The sequence below is a fragment of the Micrasema longulum genome, unplaced genomic scaffold (assembly GCF_059751315.1).
Source record: "Micrasema longulum isolate JH-2025_06_02 unplaced genomic scaffold, ASM5975131v1 h1tg001180l, whole genome shotgun sequence".
Taxonomy (NCBI): domain Eukaryota; kingdom Metazoa; phylum Arthropoda; class Insecta; order Trichoptera; family Brachycentridae; genus Micrasema; species Micrasema longulum.
This window is the reverse complement of record NW_028278367.1, coordinates 153,809-167,383: the sequence shown is the minus strand read 5'-3', so window position 1 is coordinate 167,383 and position 13,575 is coordinate 153,809. Positions and strand designations below refer to the sequence as shown.

At 30.2% G+C, this 13,575-nt stretch overlaps 1 protein-coding gene across 1 annotated transcript in view; it reads right to left on the bottom strand.

The window, feature by feature from the left end:
• toy (paired box 6 protein twin of eyeless) overlaps positions 1-13,575 on the bottom strand; it is a 114,650-nt gene that overhangs the window by 21,163 nt on the left and 79,912 nt on the right. The window contains exon 5 of the mRNA XM_088234030.1: positions 11,701-11,783. Coding sequence (XP_088090156.1) covers positions 11,701-11,783 — 83 coding nt within the window. The remainder of the gene's footprint in view (positions 1-11,700; positions 11,784-13,575) is intronic.

Below are 13,575 nucleotides of genomic sequence, written 5' to 3'. Positions count from 1 at the left end.
ACAAATGTTTACAAAACATCATCATCAGAATACAAGACTAAAAATTGTAAAAAAAATGCGTTTATTTCTTATTCTTTTTGACATTAGTCTTCTTCTTTTTCTCGTGCCACTACCTTCTATCTCCCTTTCCGCTAGGAGCTGAAGCAGAGCATATTTTTATCTAAAGTAAGCGGCCTTTCGTCTTTTGACAGTGGTTAATCGTTTGGCTGAATTTGATTTATTTACTTATAAACAGTTTATTACACATTTTTTGAGGCATAAGTTCCGATTCTATGGGACCAAAAGTCTTGTGTTGAGTTAAAACGAGTTATTTGTTAACACAGGCATGTGAGTATATCACCAAAAATATCAAATAGGATCAGAAACATGATAATAATTTCAAAAAATAAATACATCCTACGTCAATATTAAACGTTCTCCGTAGGCGTCTGAAATCACTTAATACCTTTTACCTTCCAATTTTTGCAAAAAAATGCACATTTTAACCCTGTTGCAAAAATGTTAAGACTCTAATAAAAAAGGTTAAATAGGCATTTATCGTGATAGAGCAAATGATTTTTTAAAAATATTACTGTGTTTTTTTAATCAAATATCTAATCTTTTTTTTTGTGAATGTAAATTAATTTTAGTTTGTTTTATTACTTCTTAAATGTTCTTATTTTTTCTTTTCTTTTATTAAACAACAATTACTAAAATTATTTTTCAACTGAATCTTTATTTTTATCTTCATTTAATCTTTTTTATTACTTAAATGAATTTAATTAAGCTACACACTAATTTTTTATAATTTATGAAAGATGGTAGAGTTGTACAATTGAAGATATGTATAAAGAATATTACCAATCCTTACTTACAAATTGTATGTCTATATTTTATATCCTTGTTGAACTTCCAAATTAAAAAAAGAGAAAGCAAACGCAAGAAAATCATCACGCAGTTTCCCACTTAAATCCCTCCCACTAAGGAAAATCCAGTCCATAAATCCTCTCTTAAAAATTGTTTTTGTCCCTGAGAGCTTAATACGCTCTTCCAAAATATTAAACTATCTATGTTCGATAAAGGAGAGACGTATATATTGAACACCTTTTCGTTGGACACTTAATCAGCTCATGAGATACGCAGCATTCTCCTGTACAATTGAATTTGTAATACCTCTTTTTTTTCTCAGAGATTTCACGAGTCCGCTTTTCCATTACAAACAACAGCGCCTTTGAGGTGATTTTCACAAAAATGGTGCTATATAAATTATCCAAACATTATTATTATAATTAACAGCATAGATAATATATATGCCTTTATAGCTCTTCGTCTTATACTCAACCTTATGTCTCGGTTGCTTAGGAGTTTTTGCATTTTGTTGAAGGTTGTCGCCATATCATAACTGGATTTCATTTCAGAGTTTGAGTTCCACTCATCATCAAATATTTAAAACGGGAGATCTGTTCTATTGCACTACCGTCAATGGTAAGATTGACACTGACTATCATGGTTTTAGTTTTGTGCATTCATTTCGAGCCCATTAGTAGCACTGTTCTACTATTTGTATGATAATTTCCCATGTTAATATGAATTGAAAACGCGCCCAAAAATTACAATTTAGTTAGGCGCTATATTGTTTAAGTTGATTTCTGTACCTGTACTGCATTGCCACACCAATTTTAGCGTAACTGGATCATTTTTGTTATTTGAAAGGTTAGGAAATAAGTCTTTTGTTTCCGGTGCTAGTCAAGAAACAATGAAATATTGCGGCGTGGAATCCATATTTCCTGTCCATTTTCCGATCAAATCTAGAACTTCAAATATAGTAGGTGAACATGCAAACCACAATACACTACACTAAGAGACAGCCTACACAGAACCGAAACCTGAGGGATTGTTTTTGATTTGATGGCTAGTCTCAGTCAAAAAATCTCAAACATTAAAAAATGTAAGCGAGTTGCTACAGATAAATTCGCCCTGCAGTGTAATAATCCTTGAGGTCGATTCTGGCAGGGTAAACATGAACTATTTGTTTTAAAGGTAATTCTATGCTGCAATATATCATTATTACCGGACTGGCACCTGTAGCGTAAAACTGATCACTTTATCTTCCATGTTACAATAAAGATCCAGATACGCTGCAATTGTAGAACTCACTGCCGTGTCAAATGCTTAACTGTGAAGTCATTATGATAATAAAATAGTACAAAAAAATTGTGAAAGTGTGATATTTATGACACAAAAACAATATGTTAGCCAGGCCAGAGACAAAAGCTTTTTTTAAAGGAATAATCCGCAAAGTCTTTATGTAGTAGGCTTATCATAAGAGAATATGGAAGCAAAACCGAGATCCATTGAGAAAAAATCTTTCTTGTTTTTTTTTCTTACACTTGCCACTAGTTGGCGGGAATCAAACTCGCGACCCCAGTTTCACAATTGGCCATCTAATCAAGTGCCCCATGGCTCTTGCCAACTTAAATTGTTTTGTCTCGTTTTTATGAACAATAGTTAACAGTTTAAGAGAGTAACCAAACCCTTTGAAAAACCGGAAACTGTTATATGTCTATATATGAGTTTGATTCGCAGTAATCTTGAGTATGCCTCGTGCGTATGGAGTCCGCAATATCAAAATCATATAAATGCAATAGAATCTGTTCAAAAAAGTTCTTAACGTACCTTTTGTATAAGTTTCGAATTTCTTACCCACATTCAAATTCAAATTACGAGCTTCTAATTCTTTTTCATTTTAATTCTATGATAAAACGCTGCGTTGGTTTCGATATAAAATTTCTCCTAAATAAAAAACAAATGAATGTGGGATTGAGAACACTCAGACATCGGGAAATATTTAAACTGTTTTTGTTTTCAAATAATGCTACATACCACACACCTATGGCCCGCATGTGTCGGGAATATAATATATACTGCCGAAACAATAAAATTTTCATTTTTCATGATACTCTCTCAGCTTTTGCGAATAATTTCTAAAGAATAAATCTTATTTAATAATTACAATTTAAAAATATGTGATACATCTTAATATATAAATCTGTTTTGTGTAATTCTATAATTGAAAATATACATGCATGTAAAATTGTATCGACGAATGCTTTCAAATTGTATGTTTTCTAGTATGTATCTTTGTTAAATTACCTAATAAAATAAAATAAGTAAAACATGAACCTTGATTAAGTTCAAATTACAATCCCCGCCCCTGTGATGTATTTGCTACGCGTGTAGCCTATACTACGCTGGTACCGTAGCGGCACGGCGTAGACGCCAGACTGTTAAACGCTATTTCATACAACGTGTTTAGCTAAATATTTTACACAACTGTAGTGCCTATAATGAAAAAACATATTCAACTCTAGAACACGTCTCACTCAGATTTCCCTATTAGTCTACAAATAATAGTTTATACTACGGTAAACATTTAATCGTCATTTTTATAAAAAAAAACTTTTTTAAGATCACATTCGATCATTATTCTTATGCTGTGGCATTTAAATAATAATAACAAAACAGAATGTAAAGGATGAACCTCTTAATCGATAGCAAAATAGGCATTCAGAAATAATCGTGGAATTCGCTCTTAAACTGTTTGAAAACAAGAATACTTTATACCCAAAGAAAAATACTTAGCTCAGTTAAAAAATATAAACGGAAATAAATATTTTTATTGAATAAAGAAGAAGATTGTAAATGATGTAATATGTTTTGATGATCCGTCTTAAATAAGTTAGATTTATAACTGCTGGGAGTATAATATTATGTTCATGCATTATATGGTTTATTTATAATAATAAAAAAATATTTAAACATTATGTTTATTTTGTACTTAAATTATTAATATTGTAATCACACAGCAAGCACAAAAGGTTGCTTCTTTTTTGGTGTGGTATTTTGTTTCTGTACTTTTGCTTTATTATGTATTTCTTTTTGTTAACATGTTGTGACTTTTTTTATTATATTAAATAAAAATATAAAAAATAGAAATATATAATTATATTGATACGACTTAAATTCAGTTTATAGAAAAAATGTCGTCCTATACTCTTGATGTATTTTTCATCTAATATGCTTCATAAAAGTATGCATTTCCATAAAATTGCAATAAATATATTTAAAACGTCGCGAAACTTTATTTTTCCTGTGTTAAAAATTTCGTTTTGATACAGAAAAGTTGAACAATAAATCGTTGAATAATTGACAGTTTTATTTATAAAGAACCTCCCTCTATGGACCTGAATATATAAAAGCCGCATAGAATATAAAATATGATATTTCGCTACACCGCCATCTTGAAATGGTTTCCCTTATTGTTTAGTTTTGAGTTTTATATTCGGTTCATTTTTCTGACATAAATTTACGGCGAAGAAAATAAATTTCTTACCCCTATAAAACGTATTCTTATTTCTCTAGAAAGGGGATGAAGGGTGAATTTGTTTTCTACGAGGGGCGATAAACTTTATACTGTTTTTGTTAAATTATTTTGTAGTGTCTATTTGCTCGAAATGTTTACCGATGCAAGCTAGCCTTTGTAGATACAGCTACGAACGATACGAGTTCATAAATATATCGATAAAGTTGTTTACTGAATGATATATTAAAAATGAAAATATGTTTTATAAATATTTAAATAGATTATACTATGAAACATTGGTAAACATATCTATTTTTAGAAATCACTTAATGTTTAAAATACTTTGAATATATTTTTTTTGGTTTTCTACCAACACACAATTTTTATATTTCTTACATCCCTTATTATCTTTAATTGATTTTTAAAGCCTCGCCCTGTTTAGAGATGGTGAAGTAATTAAAACTATAATATTATTTGATCATACATAAGTATGTAAACTAGTGTAAAAAAATATTTTTAAAATTAATATTTCATATCAACCATCTCGGAAATTTGGCGTAAGACGTCTTGCATGGTAGGCAAACGTGCTGATCATAGATAGACCACAAATGGATAAACACATGCTTTAATTAAAAGTCGAAAAATAAATATTTATGATAAACAATAATATTATCAATGGAGAATGTTGTTCCACTATTTGTGTATATGTAGAGGTTTCGCATACATAATGTAAATTTTTAAAAGTATTTTTTGCTATTCTCGAAACATTTTTACCCTCTTTTAATACACACGAGCCTCTTCTATTTAAGTCCCCACTGAAGTGACAAAACTTCACGTGTTTTAAATTGGCAGTGGTATATTTTAAAGAGAGATGGTTGCAAGTGTACAAATGGTAAAAGCGTCTCTTTTCACCCGTTTTGCTCACTCTTTAGGGTTAAGCGAGCCTTTGGAGTGGATATTTACATACGCATTTTAAAAGGGCTCCAATCAAACGCTTTGATCCTACATGGAATGATTTTTCAAACAATCATTGTTACACACAGAAACAAATTGGAAAAGCATACAAAATACTGGCGTAAATTTTCAAAACAGGACTAAAAATACACGATTTAGAACTATCGATAAAGCCGTGAATTTTCCTGGTTTTTCTCAACAAACTGATGACAAGACAAATAAGAAAAAAACACGAAAAATATTTTAGTATTTTTTTAAAACAAAATTAGGTTTAAACGACATTTTACGACATTTAATAGTTGTTCAAGAGAGGTAGTGGATTTTTTTCGTAAAAAAATTTAACTTCATTTAGTATTTGACATAAATCAAAACTCGGTATCACAAAATATTTAAATTTAAGCTCATTATGCAAATAATAACTATTATGTAAACAATATCTCAGACTGCGAAACATTTTGAAGCAAAATATTACATCATGCAGAAAATCGAATCGAGATAGTGATTTTGTTAAAAATATCGATAAATTTTCTGGGTTTAGTTTTATTTAATTTGGCCGATGCGCGCATTTCATATTTCGGACTTCCAAATGCTAAAACAGACTCTTAAAAACGGAAAAAAATAATTTTAGACTATCGAAGGATTTTAAAAAATCAATAGATGCAATGTATCTTATTAAAAAGACTACCCAATGTTTAACTTATAAAACCTCTGTACTACACCCTTGATGAAAATGTATCCCTTGCGAACCGATGTAAATCCAAAGATTCATTACTTATACAAATTAACAGGGTGGTTTGATGGAAATAGTGAAAGCTTGGGGGAAAACTGAACCTAAGTTCTCAAATACCGACACATTAGTTTCATACATTCCTTGATTATATTGACATCTACATAAATATAGAGAGCTTGTTCCTGTGTGCAAAATACCAGTGTGGTTTTTATTTAAAGTGTATGAAAATATATACTCTAGGGAGCAACAAATTACAGTTCGTATTAATGCCGGCACACTTACCCGAATTAATTTATTACGCTTATAATATTTATATTTGTAGCGCTATCTTTGTGGTTATTCATTTTGATAAAATAAATATAAAACAGCTTTGTTTTTCATCACTTATTTTTATTTTTTCAACAAAAACATTTTTCAGGTCTTCGGAAATCTCTATGCAAAAAATCATGTTGATTGGCAGCTCTATTGTGACGTAAAAGAGACAAAAAAAAACATGAAAACACCCTTTTGCATTTATAATATTAATATGGATTGTAAAACAGTGCCCTCACTAAATACGTGCCTTGTTTTTTCTAATTTTATAACACTTAGAAAATTAACAGTAACTGGTAGTAGGTTGGTGTCATAAAAAAAATAATGAAAAAGACACCACCATAAAATCAAAATTAAATAAATAAGACTTAAACGATAGAACATGCTTTTTTATTTAATTACTCAATTAATTTAATCAAGAGTATGAATTATAACGTTATCAGAATTATTTCAGTGACTTACCGGTATTAATGGGAAACGTAATTTGATTAAATGGTAATTATCAACGCATATGAATAACTTTTTTGTAAGGCAGCAAGTAGGTGTCTGCAGACATTTCCCCAAAGCCAGGCGAGCCCAATCACAATCTCGGAATATGTTATTTGTATAAATAAATGTTAAGAAATACATCGTGTTACGGCATTTTATTTATGTATTTAAACGGCATAATTTGCCTTTAACATATACATTGAACATAAATATGAAGATTTTTTTTTTTACATATGTACGCAAGTAAACATATATACATATTGAAATACACAATAAAAATGTATAATTATAACAATAATACACATAAGTAACCAAAAATATTAACGAAATATATACATTAATATGAAAAAGCATTTTTAAACATAGTGAAAAGTTTAAAAATCATATTGCGAAAGAAAGAAATAAATCGTGCATTAACATTATTTTTTTTTAAAGTTTTATTTATTTTAACAAATCAGTAACCTACATAATTGTATTTTTGTTCCCTCTAAGCTGAAGTTTGTCTGCGGGTTACATTCGATTTTTTTTTTAAATTTGAAAGTTAGTACATAGTTTAATAATAAATGATGAATAAAATATATTTATATGCACACTTAAGTTTCATTTGCTGTTTTTAATAATTTTTTGCCAATTTTTTAAATGAATTTTTTTTTTCCTTACAGTTTTGCTACTATACTTCCCATTGTCCTATCTCCATGTAGTTCTTCTGTCGTGACACCGTCAGCTGCTGTGCCGATACTTGTCGGGTCACGACCTAGTGGGTTACTTTGGATTTAAAACTGCAATAGAAGTTTTTTCTTATTTGTCTTGTCATCAGTTTGTTGAGAAAAACCAGGAAAATTCACGGCTTTGTCGATAGTTCTAAATAAAGTCTTGTTTTGAAAATTTACGCCAGTATTTTGTGTGCTTTTCCAATTTGTTTCTGTGTGTAACAATGATTGTTTGAAAAATCATTCCGTGTAGGATCAAAGCGTTTGATTGGAGCCCTTTTAAAATGCGTATGATATTTTATTGGTTTTAATTAATTTTACAATGTATTTTTCTCATTATATCTACCGACTTCAAGCATGCATTAAGTAAATTATATTTATAATTTTAAATATCCCCATGTCTCGATGAAAAGTCGAACAATTTAATGTATTTACACCGAATTAAAATAAACGAAAGTATTTTTTACAAAAAAGCCATAACGTTACAAAAGTTAGAAATCAACTTTTGCCCTCGAAGCTATATAATAAGTCAAATAAATTAGTGTGTGACGTATGTATAAGACAAAACTAGAACATATTTAAAAACGTTATATTTCATAAGAGCTTATAAATAATTTTATATAAAAATAGGTTTCATATAAAATCTAAGCAAAAATATATATAAAAAACAAAATTATACCTTAAGTTTTCAGTTTGAGTGTATTTTTACTATCAAAAATATTTTTCGCTTTACGGTTTGTCATTTTACATTTATTCGTTTATAAAAATGAATAAACCACTAAAAATTCAATTATGCTTCGAACGATTTAGAAGCATAACTGAAAATCAAAGAGGTTTTACACAATTTATGAACAAGCGAGTGTAAGGCTCCCCAGTTTACCTTTTCTGTACCATTTTATGAATAACTTTACCAGACCGTGATTTCGTTACGGGATGAGTCTTCAGCATCCCATAAACCACCCCTAAAGCCTTCGTTTTTTATTCTTTCATCCCCCAACTTTTGTTTTGTTAGTTTCTCATTACATTAAAATGGTTTCCGCTTCCTCAGTTTGATTCCATTCACCACGGCATTATATTTCCAGTAAAAGAACATCCTTTTTATTCCCTGTTTTCCCTCCGTGCAAGAACTCTTATTTTTCTTGTAGAGAAAATTATACCTGTTCCCGTATCTCATACAGTCGAGAAATGAACATTTATATTTTGTGTTCTAAATACTCACGAATCGCTTTTAGAAACGCTTTTCTCTAAAAATGAATACCTACATATGTACAAATAATAAGTAACCAAACCATAGTGCAGTTTTCCTGTAGGAGTATACAGAGATGATACAACGCCATCGTTGCACATGGGCATCGCTTCCTATTCATAGATTTTATGCACGCGCGCCAATTATTCTCATTTTTGACGTGTCTATATTTATGTATTTGCCGAATTTGGTCATACAATGTCTTTTTTGGTATTCTTCGATTTCTGCACTCACCAAAATTTGCATGGAAAACCATTTTAGCAATTTTATCGTTGACCATTCGCTGTGTACGTCCAAACCAAGAAACTTATTTCGTCCTCTTGAGTAAAATATGCTTTTTCAAAATATTAATCACTTGCAGTGCGATAAATAAAAAACAATATCACTAGACAGCAACGGCTAATCGTTCATATAAGCTATTACGCGTAGTTTACTTATACATTTGAGCATCGATAATACTGTTTTACAGTAGTTATATTTATTGGAATAAAGGGGTAATTTTTAATTAATCAAATAATTGTTTCTTATTATAAATTACTGTCACCGTTTACTTGTTTCCAGGGAACGAATAAACCAGCAGATTACTTCAGCTTAATTTTTCGCACAAAAATTTATGCAGTATTTAAATTCTTAAAACCCTATTGCCGAACAGATATTATTTAAAGATTGCTATTTGGAAAATGGTATTTCGAAGATTATTTCCGAAGGACTATTTTCCTTTGATATAATACAGTTGGCATACGACATAGGTGCTTGAAGTGGCCTTTTTGGCATTATTCATTTGTAGAAGGAATCGGCCGGTGCTTAGTGTTGATATTTCAATCATAACGGATATATATCTACTAAATTTCATTGTGGCATTTTTTTATTTACTAGTTTTAGATTAAAATAGAGCTGAATATACATTCTTACATATATTTCGAAGTTAAAAATAATTATTGTTTGAGTCGATTAGATAGATTATTGGCTGAAGCAGAGAAATGATCATAGAGGCGATGTTAAGAGAATCACAGAAAAAGAAACTATTTATATATTACTTATAAAGATTTATAGGTACAAGTTTATGAACATTTTTGTAGCTTACCTATAAAAAAAAAACACCGTTTGCCGCTTAGATACCTGGTTGAGCCGATAATTTGTATGAGATATAATATATTTATGTTTATCACAAATATTTTACTAAATGCCCCACTAATCCTGTATTCCAAAGCCAATGTGTCAATGAGATATAAATATTTAAAAAAATTGAATACAAAATAAACTTTTTGCAATTTCAGTTCTGAAATATGTAATCTTGAAAGCGTCCTTTTCAGTAGTCTAGTACACTGTTGCCACTTCGGCATGAAAAGGCAGCTCTGATAGTAGGTACTCGCTAAAAACGCTGCAATGCTCTAAATATCTCCGAATATCCTGAAATATTTTACGCCTCGTCTGGCAACACTGCGCCAATGTTCGGCTTAGCCGGCGCTTTTCAATATACATATTCCATTATGCGAATTCGAAATGGTTTCCCGCGCTCGGAAATCGCATGTTGAACGTGAATTACACTTGTATACACGAATATGCACCACTCAAATCGGTTTATGTCGCAAAATAGTTAAATGGTTATGCCCTTCACGTTAAAGAACATTAAAAACCTAAATTTATTCAATAATATTAAACAAAACACGTTTTTTGGTTAAGTAGAGAAAAAAATTCATATTACTTATATAATATGTCGCTATTTTTGTGTGTTTAAAAAAACTGAAACTGTTCAAAAATTTATCTTAAAAATAATGCTTCACAAAAATTGCACTTACCCCTCGTTTCAATTGTTCCAAGAAATTAAACTTTTAGATATTAGACAAATATATTGCTTTCGATGTTTAAAATATATATTTAAGAACCAAAATGTCCTTACAAGTAATTCAAATAGATCAAGTCAAAGAAGGAATCGTGTGTTAAAAATACCACATTATAATACGAAGCTAGCACAGAGACATGCATATTTTATAGGCCAAAATTTTTTTAATTATTTTTTACTGATAATATTTCATTGATCCCAAACTTTCAAAATTTGCCTTCTTTTAAAAAACGCGCACTATTCTGGATTCAAACTAAAGAAATGAACTTTTTTTTTTCTATGATATATTTTGTTGCCCTTTTAAGAAATAATAAGGAATATTTTATGTTTTTTTATATTTTTTGTTTCCTTTTTTAATTAATATAAAAATACATTATACTCTTTCACATTATATTTTCTTTTCTCTTTCTTATGTTACACAAAAATATTATAACTGTTTATTTATTATAGGAGTAAAAGCTCATAAACATTTCTTGTGTACCCACGAACAGGCCATGCTTTTGTGGGATTTTTTGTTCCCCATTTTTATTGTTAATATGTATTTCATTGCTTAGTTATTTTCCTTTTTTTTTAAAAAAAACTTCTCTTTTACCCCTTGTGTATATTGTAAAAAAAAATAAAAAATGTGCGTTGTGATAGGTTTCCGGCTACCAGAAAACCATACTTAGTGGGTATTGGGTTCAACTGAACTCATCGACGACAACTCGTGACGTCACGGGCGGTATATTTTTCCAAATTTCAAATCTTTAAATTATTGAATAAAAGACAATAGAATTCTTTCAATGATCCGTAAATATACAATATAAATCAAATAAAAATACTCTCACCTGTTTTTGCCGCTCGCGCTCTTCGTCAACCAAAATCCACCATTTTGTTTTTCAAACATACTCACCGGCTGGTAGAAAATCCATTTAAAAATTAGCAAAACTTCCACCAGGATTTCAAAAAAAGTTGATTTAGCATCACGCCAAAATGGCACTTGAATGCGGGGTTTCGTATGAAAATGGGAGAAATTTTGCGTAAAATTTTGTGGCTTTAGTTTACCGTCTCCCAGTTGTGTTGAGAAGAGTTTACCTGGATACGTGCCTCGGGTAATCCAATCTTCTCAGCGAGCCTTTCCCGCGCGAACACGTCAGGGTAGTGAGTCCGCTCGAATTCTAGATTTAAAAAACAATAAATTAGAACTTCGAAAAAATTATTTGTACCTACTAATAATTTTTTCTCAATGTACCGTATTAGTATTTTTTTTGTACACCTTTAAAAATCATTTTTGCGCTTCTAGCATTCCACCTGTCAACGAGCTTTGTAGCTTCAAAATTTATGGTGAAATCAACTTTATTTATTATACACTTTATATACATATAAGGGCAGGAATATTGCAATAAACCAATCTTTTCCTACCTACCCTAAGTACATGGACATATTTAACAGAATACAATTTTATATAACAATTTAAAACTTTATTTTTAAAACTGAAAATATTCCAATATTTTGAAATTTTCCTTCTTTTAAAAAACACGCACTATCCTGGATTCAAACTTAAGATATGAACTCAACAGGCCATGCTTTTGTGGGATTTTTTGTTTACTTTTTTTACTGTTAATATGTATTTCATTGCTGCTTTGTAACTATCCCTTATTTTTTTAATACTCTGTTTTACCTTTTATGTATATTGATAAAAAATTACAAAAAAAAAAGCAAAAAATTTACACTTTACTATGAAGAGAGGAGAGAAGAGATGATTGGATAAAAACGAGAAGGAGAAAAAAACAACTCAAACATTAAGATACTGACATTTCAATGTTGATTTAAATGTAAATAAAGAAGGGGCCTCTAAAATTAGTGGGTAGATTATTCCAAAATCGAGTAGCTACTACTCTGAAAGAGGAAGCAAGAAAATAAGAGTGGTAAAGGGGTATTAAAAGAGTTCTCTCGTTACTAGAGCGAAGAGATAGTGCTAGAATGTTGTAATAGATGGAAGAGCTTTCTCAAATAAACAGGCGAAGTGGGATTATTCAAAATATTGTGAAGAAGTGATAGAATGTACACGTTTCTTCTATGCCTGGTACTGAGCCAGTGTCGTAGATTTAGTACGTACATAAATGTAAATTAAATTAAAATAAAATAATTTCTAACTTTAACTGTACGTAAATAAGGTTTAGATTTTTAACCGCCTATGAGCTCTATAGCTACATAATCTAGATTGGATTATATTTTTAAACGATTATTTATTGATTAAAAACTCTTATACTCTATTTTTAAACGATCATTTATTAATTAAAAACTATTCTCAGTCATTTTTTTTTGTACAGAGCAAATGAAGGCTAGAGATTTGAACGTCTGTGCGCTCTATAGCTGCAAGATATATTTTAATCTAGCTCCTATGAAATTATTAAAATCATCATAATTGGAAATGAGGAACTAGGATTCCAACTCTGCAGCTGCATGTTGTGATATGACGTTTATTGTACAGTGCCTTTGGAGTGGATTTTCACAAAAAATGGCGCTATGTAAATTATCCTACATTAAAAAAAAAATCTATATATTTTATCAGGTTAATGAACTGTATAGTAAAAAAAATAACGCACAAATGTAAACGTCTAGACTTTTATTTTCCCTTTTCTCAAATGTTCTCCATCTGTGTTGTAATATGTTACTTTAAATAACTTACGCCCTAAGGAGTAAATCCCGTCTGTGTCAGCAAACATTTGGACACACTCAAAATATAGTTGACATCACTCATCTAGGGTTATGGTTTTATTTCATAACTGTACATAACTGTATTCATCATGCACCCGGACACAACGTGGTCAAATGGTCAGCGCGTTTGTCAACCACGCAATAGGTCTCGGGCTAGATTCCTTTCATGGTTGACGTGAAATATTTATTTGAAAATATGTTTACACAATGATTCTTTACAGTCCTTGGACTGGTCATCTTGTAACACAA